The following is a 16,184-nucleotide window of genomic DNA, read 5'->3' on the forward strand; positions in this document are numbered from 1 at the left end:
CCTGCGATGGGAGAGTGGGTGGGTTGTGTCCAGAAACACAACCTGCCCACCGCCATGAGCCTTCGATGTCTTTGGGAGACATGGTCCACGGCTCTGACCGATTACTCCTTAAGCGGGGTCCTTCTCCTAAACCTGCTGGTGGGTGCACCGGCCAGAGTCGCAGCCCACCTGTCAGCCGGCCTTGGCCCACTAGTGGGCTGCGGACCAGGGTTTAGGGACCTCTGCTGTATGGTATAGGGTGAAACATATCTGCAGACTAGTACTAAGAACAAGATTGTCTAGAACAGCTTGGTATAGAATGACAGTTGTATCTTAGCTAAGCTTATGAAAGTACTGTTGTCTTCCACTAGTTTGTAATTTGTTTTTACAGTGATTATATTACAGACAGCCCCATACTTGGCTTAGGCAAAATATGCTACTTGTTCTAGTGCTCCAATATTTTTTTAAATTGTGCCCTTACCCCATTAAATAACAGGCCCTTAGGGGAATGCAGCCTACAAAAGTAAAACTATGTAAATGAAAAGGGTAGATAAGTAACCTTTATACTTGTAAAGGCAACAGTGCCCGGCATTATAGTATTACTTTTTGAATAAAATCATAGAATTTCATTGTTATTAAAACCTATTGTATGCATATTTTTTTGCTGTGCATAGAACCGCCATGAATGTGTGACCAGCTGCGAGTTCTTAAAATCTCTTAAAATAAACAAGCAGGGAGATTGCCCTCCTCCACACAGAGCATCTGGGTTTGCCGCTGCTTGTGTGTTAAGCTGCAGTATTGACAAAGAATGTCCTGGCATGAAGAAGTGTTGTGCCAATGGATGTGGGTTCACCTGCCAGACTCCAGTTAATAGGATTAAAGGTAAGCTTTCGGCTAAGGACACAGACTTAAAGCATTGCGTTCACATGGATATCTAAGGTCTTTTTTCTCTCTTTCAGGCACACCATTAAAACCTAACAATGATTTCATATTTAATGAACATTTCAATGGAAGTGTAGACATCACATGGAAATCTAGGTTCAATATTTCTGCAGAGCCAGTTTTGTATGTTCTGCAAAGAAGATGGAATTTTGGCATTCAACCCAGTGAGGATCAGTCTACATCCTGGCAAACAGTAGCAGTGGTCAGTTAATCATATATAATATTGTGTGTATAATAACATCTCAAAAAAGTATTTAAGTAAAAATAAATTACTGCCTATGAACTTACCTATTGTTGCTATATGCAAACTTGATCTATGACATGGGAACATAAACAAAAGGAGTGGACTATAGTATTATGGTAATTACCTTGCTGAACAATTTCAAAATATACCATTTTGGTTATTGCATGACATTTAAAGAATGCTTTTCATCATTTGGTAAGGACATGACAGTTATGTATTGAAAAGCAAAACTTTATGTTGTTTATATAGCTGTATAATAGGGGTTCTAATTATAAAACTGGGTATTTGACAATCCCTCAAACATTCCCTGGTGGGAATTAATAACTGTCATTTAAACACATAGAACACATGGAAGATTCCCACCAGGGATTGTTTGAGGGAATGTCATATTCCTTGTTTTAACAATTGAGCCCTAAGTGTAATATATAATCATTTATGAATATTGTGATTAGTGTGTACAAGCACCTAAAATACAAATGTTCTATTTTTTTTTTTTTTACAGACAGCAAAAAACCATTTCAGTATGACTGATATAAGGTCAAGCAGATGGTATCAGTTTAGAGTGGCAGCTGTAAATGTACATGGAACTCAAGACTTCACCACCCCAAGTAAACATTTTCACTCAAGCAAAGGTAAGGGACTAATTTGTGTTATACAGTAGCATCTGCAGCCACCATTCTGTAAACAGAGCAAGTATTGGCTGTCATTTGTACAGCCAGGATTTAAACTCACACTCACATTATTAAAGGCCAGTTGGGTTAATGGTAGAGTGTGTTAAGGAATGAAGTGGCACTATAGTGGGTCCATTTCTGCACCCACCACCACTGGTAGAATGCTTTGCTGGAGAGAGTTTCACCTCCACCAGTAGATTAGTCCAACATTGCCCATGCCTGTCCCCTACACAACATTCTTGTACCATTGCCTCTACTAGATTTACTATTATATTTAGGTTTCAGGAGAAAGCAACATCTCACAGGCTGAAATGATTGGGTGACTTAAGCTACGTACACACTTCCAATTATTATCGTTGGAAAACGAACGACGAACGATCCTGCACGATATCTACGAACGATCGTATAGCACCGATCCTGCACATAGAGATAACGACACGTTCGTTCGTAGATATTGTACACACAATAGATACGATCGTTTGAGCGATAGAGGAACTATGTGCACGACAGGAAAGTGAACGAACGTTCGTTCATTACGCATGCTCAGACCATGGACGATCAACAAACGACCGTACACACGAACGATGTTCAACGATCGTCGTCCAATCCGATCCGCCGGTCCGGTCGTTTGTTTCCAACGACTTTCCTCGTTCGTCGGCGTCGGTTACTTTTTTACGAACGATTTTTTGCCCAATCGATCGTTCGTCGTTCGTTTTGAACGATAAAAATTGGAAGTGTGTACGCACCTTTACAGCCGCAACTGTAGAGCTGCCTTAGGACATCCAGCTAAATACAGGAAAGCTAGCTAATATTAACTGATCTCATTGGAGGTGCCTGACACGGCTGTGTGTTATCCACATGTATCTGGAAATATATGTATTACACTGGTCAACAAACATGTGCTTGCCAAACAGATTAAAGTCATTTTAAGTTATGTTTGATGCACAGATTCCAAATATGGTATTAGTTTTGCTAGTTGGCTCTAGTTTTTGAAATAAAGACCTCATTAATAACCTCATAGAAAACCAATGAAACATGAAAATTAAGCAAAATTAAAAAAGATATGCCTACGTATACAAAACTAAATTTTTGAAATACCTAATGTCAATATATTCTATATTCAGTATATTTACAGAACTAATCACAAAGAAATCATTCAAAAACTCTGTATGATTTCCTTTTATCCTGATGATCAGGAAAATCACATTGAAGGCTCCAGCAGTAGTCTGCCATCATGTGTCTATCTGATCTGCCCTGATACCTTTCTTCCATCACCTTTATATCTTGATGGAACCTCTCCCCTTGTTCCTCACTGAAATCGCCAAGGTTTCCTGGAATTTTTTGCAAATGGCTTTGGAGATAGTGTACCTTTATGCTCATAGTAGCACCAAAGTTTTTTACGTTTAAGATCAAGTTTTGTACCAGTTCTTCATAATTTTGTGCTTTATGGTTACCCAAGAAGTTCTTGACAACCATGACATAGCTGTGCCCGGCAGAAGCTTCTGCATCAGTCATGTAACTTGTGAAATTTGAATCATTTATCAGTTTATGAATCTGGGGTCTATCAAAGATACCTCCTTTTATTTTTTCACTACTTAATCCAGGGAAGAATCTACAAATGTATTTGAAACAATCACGGTCCTTGTTCAGAGCTCTAACAAATTGCTTCATTAATCCCAACTTTATGCGTAGTGGAGGAAGAATGATTTTTTCTTTGTCAACCATTGGCTCATTAATGATGTTCGCTGCACCTTTTTTCATGTTTTCTCTTGGAGGCCATGTCACTTTTTTCCAGTGGTCCTGCTTTGCTCTACTATCCCACAAGCAGATGAAACATGGGTACTTTGTGTATCCACTTGGCTGTCCAAGTAGGAAGTTCATCAATGTTAAATCAACACATTTGGACCATTGGTGTTCATGATAGCAAAGCTTTTGTAAGACCATTTTGATATTTTCATATTCTTATTTAAGTTTTGTTGAGTGACCAATTGGAATTGATGCATAGCAGTTGCCATTATGCAGTAAAACAGATTTCAAACTTCAAGTGGAACTGTCTATGAAAAGCCTCCAGTCTTCTACTCGGTATTCTGGTAATCCCATATGGGCTAGTAGTCCAGGGATGTTATAACAGTACACAAAGTCTCCATCTTCACTGAAATATGGTAGGAATGTCACCTCTCTTGTCCTATAAACCTTTATTTTAACTTCCGGTCTCAGACAGTTCTTTTCTTTTAGCCTGGTTGCTAAAAGTTCAGATGCTTGTTTTGACAGACTTCGGTCATGTATTAAATCATTGAGCTCTTCTAGGGAAAACTGCTGGTTTGATGAAACTTGCTTCATATTCACTTCCACTGCTTACTCCTGGATTACACCCCAAACCCTGTATATTCTCCATGTCCGATACAGGAATATCAGGGAGTGCCATGAACACTGGTATGGGAACATCAGCACCATGCGGCACAGGTCGTCTTGCTGATTCCAAATCAGAGTACTCCCACTTGTTTTTCTTGTTACGATTGAAACCTTTTACATTCACAGAACAAAAATAACAATCATTATGATGATTTTTGGGCTCTCGAGATACCATAGGTACACCAAATTTCAAACTTTTCAGTTTTCCATTTTTCCACTGATGTAGACACTTTACACAAGTTTGGCATACCATATGGGGAGACCAATACTTATCTTGGTCCCCCAGTTTAATACCAAACATGAAAGATATGCTTGTTTCACCAATTCTGTAATGTTTCTTCTCTGTATTTGCTGAGAATATTCACAAATGTAGCAAAATACATTAGGGTCATTTAAACAACTTCTTCTTGAAGGACTCATATTTCTGTAATAAAGAAAATGTTTGAATAAAAAGAAGGCAAATGAAAGTTTCAAGACAATATTGCTACATTTAATATATAAAATGCAAATCATCGGTGTAAATAGATAAAAGATTGATAATAATATGCTGTGTTAACATATGTTGTTGGTAAAATCGTCTATTCCGATTCTTGTATCACAAGGTCTAGAGCCAATTCAATGAAACTGATGTCATTTCTGGATTCAGCAGACCTGAAATACACTAAATATATTAAAAAATCCTTGGCAAGTGAAAAAAAAATTTGTTGAGCTGTACCATTATTATTATCATCTTCATCATTTTTAAACAGTATATATAAACATTTATATTATAGCGGCAACATATTATGCAGCGCTGAGTTGAAATGACAGACAGATACAAACAGTGACACAGGAGGAGGAAAGGACCCTACCCAGAAGAGCTTAAAATCTAAGAGGGGGAAGTGGCACACAATAGCAGGGGGGATTATGGAATGGTGAAGTAGTGAAGTATATGAAGTAGTGAGAGTTTAAAGAGAAAGAAGACTAGTTTGAAAAGATTTTGAGTGCTCTTTTAAATGAGCAGATAGTAGGAGCAAGCAGAATAGGACATGGAAGACCATTCAGAGAGTCAGGGCAGCTTTAGATAGATATGTAACCTGTTTTAAAGTTTGTAGTTGAAATAGATTAGTTTTCCATGTCAAAAATTTCCATGTCAAAAAGTCTAAAAGTATTACTGCTAACTCAACATTTTTATTTACTCCCTAGGTAGTCTGAACTATTTCCTAGAATAGTAAATCTTTAACTTGTACCAAAAAAGAATTTCAAACTAATCTTTATATCATTATTTATTCATTAATATGTAATGCAATATTTGAATGGTTAGCCTTCACATGTTATTCTAAAATACATTTAAAAACATTTGAAGTATATTTCCAATACAAAATGCTTGTTAGGTTTGAGCTACTCAGTCAAATGCTGTAACTTTTTTTGATCAACCCTTGTACTCTGCTATAGTGGCTTAAATGGAGGAGTAGGAAAAGGAAGAAAATGGGGTCTCACAAACGGAATAGTATTTAGATATTAAAATAATTTTTTTCTTCTTTATTCTAATAAATATATTAACTTATTTTGCGAAAAAGTCATACATATACACAAATACTTTACTTTTGAGAGAGCTGAATATAGTTATATAGTTCTCTGCCCTTCATTCACGCTCATGAGGCCTTAGTTGAGTAAATGTAGTGGTGGATCATGACATGGAATATTTGTGTGCAATTAGGCACATACTCTGCATATAAACATAGTTACCCAGTTCTTCGTACATGGATAATGAGGACTAAATCTCTGAATGTAACTGGTATGAACCACAGGGCCAATCTTTAACTGTAAATGTAAGATTCCAAGAAAAAAGTATTCTACAGTGTGCAAAGTAACCTGAAGTCTACATGTTGTTTCTCTTGGAAATGTTATCCTCAGGACTAATAGTATGGCCCTAAACCTCCTGGTGCCTTGCACTGGCCTAACATGTTTATATGATTCTCTCTTTCACTAAAAGCTTTACATAGCAGTGTAAAAATAAATAACTGGGTAGTCCAGGTTAGAAAGAGTAAAGCCCAGTACACACCTTTTTGACTGATTATCACTTCAGGGCTAGTATCTGACGCGTGTACAGCGCTCGTCCGACACCATTTATGAATCCCTTTTGGGCGGATCCATGAACGATAAATGACTGTAATGCAAGTGAAGGGGAGAAAGTGCAGTGGGGTCGTTTGTTCTCGCCCCTTTTCCTCTTCATAGAGCAGAACAACGCTGAATCCACAGCACTTGTTCATGCATCTTTTAGTCTTTTCTAAAAATCTAACGTGTGTACATAGCCTAACACATTCATTTTGGTAAGAAGAAAATCTATTCACTATTATGGGTATATTTGGGTCGGAAACAGATACAAGCAGTTGGCCTTTAATCAACAGCAACTGCAAAAATATTGCTTTTTTCCTCTACATTTTATTATATTTACAATGTTTTTGGTCAGTCTTGTTATGTTCCTATTTGTTTTTAAATGTTAATATCTAAATTGGGTACTAAATAATTGTGTGCAGATCCTTTGCCACCTGCTGCTCCCACTGGTCTGAGACATGGAAACGTAACCTCTGCCCATGATGGTACTCTAACTGTGCGTATAACTTGGACTGCACCACAAGAGCAAGACCTAAAAATTCATCACTACAGAATATCCTGGAGTAGTAAACCCAATGGAGATCTGCACATTGGTAGCACAACAGACAGTTGGAGGATAACAGATGGGGTGTGTAATGTTGAAAGGTATTTTATTGCAGTCTCCCTTTGTCTTATTATGGCCACCTAATGTACATTTTCTAATTACAGGCAAACACTGAATTCACTTTAGACAATTTGCTGCCTAATACTGAGTATTTAGTAAAAATACAAGCAGTCTCATTTTGGGGGCAGAAACGTCTGAAGAGTTTAAGGTCACAGCTTATTATTCAAACAACACTGAAAGGTGAGATACTGATAGTGACTTAACTACTAACCAGTCATGTGTTCATATATGTAATATACCTCTTTGTGTACACCTAACACAATAAAACCTATAGTGCTTTTCAAATGTTTTTTTTTAAGGTTTAATTCTGCAAAAAATGTAATAATTTATTAAATACTTCTAAACATCCCCGTTACTGCAGGAGAATACAACTTTAAAAAAAACATTATTTCATATTTGGTGAAATATATATATTGTAGTCTATTACTGGGGGTTACTCATAGTAACGGGATTCTTACAGGGCAGGTTAGAGGCAGCAGACTCCAAAAGTCCAAAATAACAGCAGGTTTATTTGTTTAGGCAAATGTTACAGCACACTCCCCAGCACTTCACAACAAAACAATAAACAGTAGCCTGGCTGGGCCTCTGGCTACCTCACATTGGTGCCCTCTCTTACTAACACACACTAAATCAACACTGTTTCTCTCACAGTTCCAATCTGGTTTTGCCAGCTGGATTTCCTGGAGCTCTCTACCCTCTCATGTGGCCTGGAACCCACTCTGGCTTCCTTCTCCTGCCTGGAACAGATTCTGGCTCCCTTCACAGCCTGGAACCCTCTGGCTGCCTTCACAGCCCGGAACCTTCTGGCTGCCTTCTCAGCCTGGAACCCCCTCATGCAGCCTGGGTGCAGGTGCATATAACCCAAACTCTGATTTGGGTTGGGCCAGGGAACCCACCCTTTCACTCCCTTGGTCGGCTCCAGGGCCCTATAATCCCTGGTTTCTTCCTAAACATCTATATAAACATAATCATACTCTCTTTCTCTGTGGCCTCTACATTATCCCTACATTTCTTGATATAATATATAACACAATATATATATAAATTTTGTTATTTTTAACCATAACCACATGAACATAAAATGATGTACACAACCACTACACACTTCTCTATTTGAAGTACTTTAAATGTTCTTTAACCTCCTTGCAGTTAAGCCCGACCTTCGCTCGGGCAAAAAAAAATTGCAAGGACATTTTTTATATTCATATTATCTACTAGAACCCCTGTTCGGACATATTTCTGTAAGTTACAGGTCTACAATTTAAAAAAAAATTTCATGAAAAACAGTGGATCACTTTTGGTACAGAAATCTAGACCTCAGTGTAACGCTTAGGTGGTTAAAGAAATAAAATTAAAAAAACATTTCTGTTTAACCCTTACCATCTATCCTGTGTGTATAATTGTACATCGGTATCCAGTTGAAAATTGCATGAATAATAATAAAATCATTGCTGTTCTAGCAGAATACCCCAGAAAAATGTGGATGTGTGCTACATTTTGTGTAACTCATGAATATTTATTTACTAACCTAAAACTTATAAGTGGTGTTTCCTCTGAAAAGATTGCAAATGTTGGATCATGTAATATAAAAAAAATATATCCTGACCTCTTTTTCTCCTTTTTATTATACAGATCCAAAATTATCAAAGTTTAATCGCGTGAATGTCTGTAAATCATTTCACACTAGCTGCACGTTGCAAGCATTCTCTGTTTATCACAATAATCAGGTGCAGATAAAAGTATCCTGGAAACCAAAATCAGGTAATATCTCTGTGTCCTTTTTGATACTTTCTGAGTTTATAGTGATTTAATTGGTCAGATATAGTAACATTTTGTGCTCCATAAAAAAGTTAATATTACTATGGCAAAAAATACAACTATGTGATATCTCTAGAATCAGCAAAAAAAAAAAAACAATTTAAAGCAAATATTGGAAATATGTAGGCTGTCATTTATCACTTGTTTATTTAGGAATGCAGGCCCAGGGTCTGACATATAAATGAATCTCACTTTTAACAAAATTATTATTCTGGGACAATCATACAGCCAGTGACAAGTGTGAACTTCCATTCTGAAAACATGTACCAGGGAATGAAGGCAGGATCAAAATGGTAGTCAAATGGACTAGATTTATTTTTATTAAATAAAGGTTCACTTTAGGTTAAGTTTATTATAAAATTGAGCAACTCCCAATAGGTGTATAATATATTGGTTTAATCTTTAAATGTATGACAGAACATACTTTGTTGGTATTTTATTAAATAAAAGGAAACAATTCAGATTATAAACCAAATAATGGGAGCAAAAGAGGGTACAAATATAACAGCTGCCACCTCAGACTTGTCTATAAAGGTATAAGCTACAAGGCTGTCTTTTTTATCTTATCTTTGCTACCACATTAGTCACTGACCTAAAACAAACATTAAAAATGGAATTCAGACTCTTCATACTTCCCTGGATGCATGATTTTACCAGATGACTTATTTACTAGGCAGGTATGGCAGCATGACAGCCCTAGATCTTTTGAAAACAAGTCAGCAACGGCAGCTCCAATATTTCTATTCTTAAACAAAGCCAAAAGTTGATCAAAAGGTTCAGAATTTCGAATGGCATCAAATAACATGTACCTTCTGTACCTGCACGTACAGCCTATTTTCCAGTGACTTATCCTAAAAGCACTGTAGCATAAAAATCTATTGAATGGAAATTCCTGCATTACGATTGTTATCATGTGATACTACCTACTAAATACATTATGTAGTGAAGCTTAGTAGACAGATAGGGCCAGATCCAGCAAACCTGGAATGGATTAATTAAAAGTCATGTGCAATTTGTTAGCAAATGGTTTCAATTCTGGACCTGATGCATTCCAGGTTTGCTGGGTCACCCAGGTTTACTGATGGAAGCATATCTTCTCTAGCCTTGGGGAGCTCTAATAAGGGTCCATAGTGTGTAGTTCCTAAACAGTAACAGATCACTAAAATTAAAGCCTATATTTAGAACTAAGTCTGTATTTATTTATAGTAGTACTTATATGTTGTGGAAGCTGTTTGAAATTTTGACTCTGTCATGCATAGTATAGGGTTAATTAGAATGTCTATATATTACACATTTCTAATGATTTAGTAATGTTGATGTTGTTGACAATCATAGCACAAAAAGCCCTGGTATTAAAAATGGTGGTCAGCATGCTACATTCCCAGTTTAACCTCCCCAGCGGTAAACCCGAGTATGTCTCAGGGTAAAAAAAACAAGCTGAAAGAGGTAACCCCGAGTGACACTGGAGACAGGTAAAAAAGTAAAAAATAAACACTTACCTAGTCCCATTGGCTTCCCCTATTGTCCTCCAGTGTCCTGCCATCCTCTGGCCACGTCCTCTTCCTCGATCTGTCCCCCAGAAAGTGCACTAGTGTTCCCTGGGAGTTCCCAGGGACGTTGGCGCCTACAGCCGCCGCTAGAGGCACAGCGGGAATTTCAAAATATTTTGTATTGCATTCTATACAAAATAACTGTATTGAATGAAATACACTGGATTTATATGTTTAAAAGCGGTACATTGTCTTTCATCAAAATTATTATACAGTATAATAAAATAGTATGAGTATAATAAAGTTAATGTATAATGAAACACAAAATCATGTCAAATTATTGTTAGTTATTAAATTTATTATTAAATTTATTTATTTAATTAATATATTATTTTGACATGATTTATTTTGTGTTTCAAACTTTAATATACTCATTATATTATATTATACTGTAAAATACATTTTCATGAAAAACAATGTACCGCTTTTAGACATAAAAAAACAGGCAGAAATGAAACACTCAGGAGGTTAATAAACCAGCAAACATAATGCAATGACATTAAAGCAAAAACCTTTATGTCTACAGAAAACCATGTGGAATTCAACACATATTTGGTAAAGTGGAAACCAGTGTTGTGCGAGAATAATGAGAATGTTCCAGAGGAAAAAGCAACTGTTCAGGTGAGACCTCCGTGTATGGTAACTAATAAGGCTGGTAAGAATGTTTACTGGCAAAGGGACAACACCTGTCCCTTTTTGCAAAAATTCCCTGCCTAATTCAAACATTGTGGAATTTTAGTTCCTCTTTAATGTGCAAATCCAGATGCACATGATAACATGTATTCATTGTCAGGCATTTTCAGATTTTTTTGGATTACATTTAAATTGACTTGAAAATTGCAGAACGGTGCAGCAATACATGCAGCAAGCAGTACTTTTTTCTTTGTAAAGATGAAAAGCTTGATGGTATAAATGAGTCTAATCAAAACCAGTAGTTTTTCTCATATCCTATCCTTTTTACCCATGTGGTACTGCAAAAAAAAAAAAAAAATGACAATGGGCGTAATTTTTTAAAGTTATCCAAGACTGGAAAAGATAGACCTTTATAGGTGACCCTGAGTGATCCAGCAAACCTGAAATGGACTTCCTAAAATATTTTGGGTTTTATTGGCAAATGTTTTTAGTCCAGGAAAAAAATCATTTCAGGTTTGCTGGATCCCAAGTTCACCCATGATAGATCTCCAGCCTAGGAGAGCTTTTAGGCCTATTGGCCCTGATTTAATAAAGCTATCCAAGGCTGGAGAGGATATACTTTTATTGGTGAGGCTTGGTGATCTAGCAAACCTGGAGAGGATCTGGTCTAGGATTCAAAACAGTTGCTAGCAAATAGCAAATGACTTTGAAGACATCCACTCCATGTTTGCTGATAAAGACATAGCGTAGAGCCTCCTTGGATACACACATCATGCATCTCTGCAGGCTACAACACTCGATCTTGTACCTGCGCAGATCGATAACTGGACGCCGGGGGACCCAATCCAGATTTGCCCTTTGCTCTTGTTCTGGTGACAACAATTTAAAAAAAAAATATGAACATCCAAAAACCAGAAACCAAACGTTGGAAATGGCAAACTACATTACATTTTAATTTACTGAATGTATATTTTTTGGCTTTTAAAACAGGACAATGCAAATATTAGATGTATGTTTCCTGTTTTTATGTATTTTTAAAATAAATATAACATGTTATGTGAAAACCACAATTTTTCCTGAGGCATAACATCTCCCTCTTTGAGTTAAATGAGGACTTTTGTTCTTCTTTTTGCAGGGATCAAACTTTGTCATTTCTGGGCTCCTGTTTGCATGCAAGTATAAAGTAACAGTACGGCCATTCACCCTTCAGGCAACATCAGTCGAAGAGGTGACATTTGTGAAAACACCAAGGTGCAACAACATGAAAGTTAAAAACCTGAAAGATGCACAGTGTCCAAGACAGGGTGAGTGACCAATAAAACAAAGGCAATAACTAAAACCTAATAACAGTGTGATAAATCTGTGAGAGGTGAACTATTCAAAGTTCTACTGAAATGTAAAAAAACATTTTAAAAGGAACAGCATATAATGGCAATAAAATCACAGGCAACAAGTATTGTTGTCAATGATGGAATGTGATGGTATTACATGGCCATTACAATATTAAAGTCTTCCTCATATGTATAGGTATATCGATTTCACAAAAAAATATCGACAAAAACAAACAAAAAAAAGAATCATTCAAATCTGAAACATTTTTTTTCTGGAACAAGTTCAGAAGGGTGTCATCCTCTTCTGCATCCAGTGCACACAATTTTAGGCAGAAGTTTAGGAACATGTCACCACTACATCCCCCAAAGCCACTGTCTTTATTGTCAACCCCATGAGGTCTTCTAGCTCCACTGGAGATCCTCTTCAGTCATTGAACAGCTACTGATGGTGTAACTCCTGCATATGCACAGGAGTTAAAGTTTTCCAGACATTTTGATTCTTTATGTGGCTTATAGTCCATCTCTATACTACATGGAACAAGCATATCTGCCACCAAAGAAATTTTTTTTTTGGCAAAAGAGACTTTGTATGTTTCTTCTGCAAAACATCTCTACCTCCTGGTGACTTTTTCCTTAGTGAGTTTAGATCCACTTTAATATCTGCATCACGTGAATATTTGCCTGTTGCTTGTGTAACACAGGTACAAAGCACCTGTTCCTGGGAAAAGTCTTCGAATGGACGTTATGTGGGACCACAACTTCTCAGATTTTACTACTGAGGTGAAAACATCAGAGAACTCCAGCTTTCCCTGCTGGTTGTTTAAAATTTCCAGCAAGTTTGACTGGGAATCTGCTCCAACCCACTCTTGCAGATTTCTAGTTCTGGGTCCCATGTTTTTCTGAGGCCCACAGGCCTATTTAGCACACCTAGTGCTAAGCAGCAATGGCTGAGTGAACCAGTTTTCTCTGGGCTTTGATCTGTGTAGAGAACCAGAGGGGCATTGGCAATAAAAATGTTTACCATTTGAATCCCACGGAGCCCCAGCCTCCTTTCAGCGGATGATGGACTGCATCCTAAAACCGACTCACCTTACCTAGATTACTTAGCCATTTTTAGTTTAGTCTGGGAAGTCATCTGCCACAGGTGCAGGCGGTTCTTTGGAAGGGGGTGGGTGTTATGCAACACTAAGACAAAGAGAACACCTGGGTTATTGGGAAATGTCAGGGATGGATGGTATGTGGGACTGCGGTTTAAGTTTTACTACTGAGGTGAAACCAGCAGCAAATTGTTTGCAGGGAAGCTCTAGATTTCCCTGCTGTTTGTATAAAATGTCTTTCCTGGGGCTGGTTTAAAAGGGAATCTGCAAGGGTAGGGTGGGGCAGATTCCCAATTCTGGTTGACGTGTTTTTCCAAGGCCCACAGGCCTATTTAGCACACCTGGTGCTAAGCAGCATGGGCTGTGTGACTGTGTGAGCCAGTTTTCTCTGGGTTTTGGCCTGTGCAGACAGAAGCAATGGTTTTAAAGCAAGCCTGGGCAGTTGGTTTATGTTAGCTAGGAGGCTATATTTCTAATTTGATAGATGATTATTTTGTTGATACCAACCCTGGGAAGGAAGCCTGTTTTGTTGTAGCCATTTTTGGGCTAAATACATTTTGGCAGTAGCCCCTAAAGAGACACTGTTGCCTGGAGTTACATAATTTCCAGCCTGCCATTTGAAGCTATCCTTACACTTGGTATTAATTTTGGTATTATCTTCAAGGCATTATTAAATGCCTTTGAATAATATCTGCATGTCATTCTTGCTGGACGTTTCCACTTTAGTTTGTCCAAACCTCACTTCAGCTTGGCCATACCCTGCAATTGTTCCCAAATCCTAGGCTCAGCTCTCATTTAAAGTTTCTAGGTATGGCAATAACATACAGCTGTATCTGAAGTGCATCTAGACAGAATATAGCTTCACAGAAGCTGCAGATGGTTTAGCAGTCGCAACAAAAGTTAAAAAAAATGTAAAAATTTGCGGACTGGAAGTCATTCTTAAGGCACATACATACCTGCAATTATTGTCCAACAACAAAAGACTGAAAGATGCATGAACAAGTGCTGTTCATTCAGTTCTTTGGAGAGGGGAGAACAACGGAGCGGCACCCTGCTGCGCGCTCTCCCCCTTTCCTTGCATTAAGATCGTTCGTTGTTCGTTGTCTGTGGATCCCCCAGGACGATCGTTCAGACGATGGACGACGGGCATGGTATACACCCCAGATTCTTGTCCAATAACGGCCCTGAGCCGATTATCGGGCGAGAACCATTGGACGTGTGTACGTAGCTTTTCATGCACAATAACTTAGAACTTTGTTTAGTAAATAAAAACATTTGGTGTCCTGTTAAATGTATAAATACATATATAATAGCAGTTGTTTTATTTCCAGTTAAAAACATGCTTTATATCTGTAACTCTAGGTCGCCATCGTCTGTCCAGAAATGTGATTCAAAGAATGGAAAAGATAAGTGCTTCCTTTTACAATGTAAATGGTAAAATTAAAGGAGAATTTCGATGGAAAGCTATAAAGTCGGCTCCAGCACAAAACCTTACAGGTGTCCTGTTTAGCTGGGCAGACATCTCAGGATCTATTGCAGTATACAGTACACAGATACTACCAGCTGTAAGTATGGATGGATGTCTGAATCTAAGTAACTGAACTAAAGTATAATCTCTGCCTGGTGTTACTACACTGCTGGGGAGCCCCAAAATTCTCTATGAGCAGAGCACCCCACTATCCATACCCTAATTCACCCCCATAACACATTCTTATTTTAAAAAAATAGGTTATGAAAAAATACAAATTAGATTAACTTTAAATGTAACAAAAACACTTATTTACCTAAAACATAACTGGTTACTAAATAAGATTTTTAGTAGCAGGAATGGAAAATAATAACAAGAACTAGAGTATTTCTGATAGAACTGGCTGATGGAAGAATGAAATTATCTGCACAGCTCTGTATGGAAGATAACCAATACACTGGACTAGTGTGTTCCTGGCTAAACCTTTACCTAACATGCCAACTTTGTAGATATTTTTAAATTACTTCATTCACTACAGAGCATTATACATTTTCAAAATAAAGTATAAAGTTGAGCAGTTTTAATTTGTTTATGTGAATTATGATTAAAGATGCCCTAAACTTCTAGACTGGTGACTTGGCAAATTTTGTTTATTTAAAAAGTAACTTTGTACTCAAACTAAACTAAAAATGGAAATAAAAAGTTGTAGTATGGTTTCCATTCTATGTTAGAATGACTCTACAGGGTAGTTAACGACTTTTAAAAAACACCAGTTTACCAAAATGTGATTTCCTATAGGTTTCTATAGAAAATCATTTAATTCACTCTGGATGCTGCCCAAAATTTAAAGATATTTTTTTTATGAAAATAGTAAAAAGCACAATATAAAAGATCATAAATTGGAACAGTCTCAACATTATTAGACAGCGTGGTGTCAGTTACTGTATAAAATCCTCACTGTGATTTATTCACAAAGTAAAAAAAAACAAAAAAAAACTTTATGGTGCCTAGACATTCATTAACTTCTGGAGCAAGCTGTGCTTTCATATGCAAAAAGAAACAACCTCAGCTGTGTTCAACAAAAGATTTCTTCTACATGTCATTCAAACAAGCCCCCTCGCCCATTAAGTGCCGTCCGGCACACAAGCAGCAGGGAAGCCTGTTCCTTTTTTTTTACATTTGCTAGAGCTTCAGAGACAGTACAACAGCATGGGACCCGACTACAGGAAATGAGAGAAAGAGCTACTACATCTAGAGCTTCAGAGACAGTACAACAGC

The 16,184-nt window shown here is 37.3% G+C and overlaps 1 protein-coding gene across 1 annotated transcript; it reads left to right on the top strand.

Moving 5' to 3' along the window:
• Window positions 1-947: 947 nt before the first annotated feature.
• Window positions 948-15,220, top strand: LOC140328523 (anosmin-1-like). Its single transcript, XM_072408190.1, has 8 exons — window positions 948-1,123; window positions 1,668-1,797; window positions 6,768-6,973; window positions 7,054-7,189; window positions 8,642-8,770; window positions 10,904-10,998; window positions 12,146-12,314; window positions 14,801-15,220. Exons 2-8 carry the CDS (start codon window positions 1,689-1,691, stop codon window positions 15,037-15,039), a joined length of 1,083 nt encoding a protein of 360 aa, XP_072264291.1. The 5' UTR covers window positions 948-1,123; window positions 1,668-1,688; the 3' UTR covers window positions 15,040-15,220.
• The last annotated feature ends 964 nt before the right edge of the window (window positions 15,221-16,184 follow it).

The sequence above is a fragment of the Pyxicephalus adspersus genome, chromosome 4 (assembly GCF_032062135.1).
Source record: "Pyxicephalus adspersus chromosome 4, UCB_Pads_2.0, whole genome shotgun sequence".
Classification (NCBI taxonomy): domain Eukaryota; kingdom Metazoa; phylum Chordata; class Amphibia; order Anura; family Pyxicephalidae; genus Pyxicephalus; species Pyxicephalus adspersus.

What these genes read in the sequence shown, in the direction of transcription:
- LOC140328523 (XM_072408190.1), top strand. Translation starts at nt 1,689, where the DNA reads ATGACTGATATAAGGTCAAGCAGATGGTATCAGTTTAGAGTGGCAGCT. An exon ending in GTTGGAGGATAACAGATGGG is followed by an intron (nt 6,974 to 7,053) that starts GTGTGTAATGTT and finishes TTCTAATTACAG; the next exon opens with GCAAACACTGAATTCACTTT. An exon ending in ATCCTGGAAACCAAAATCAG is followed by an intron (nt 8,771 to 10,903) that starts GTAATATCTCTG and finishes TTATGTCTACAG; the next exon opens with AAAACCATGTGGAATTCAAC.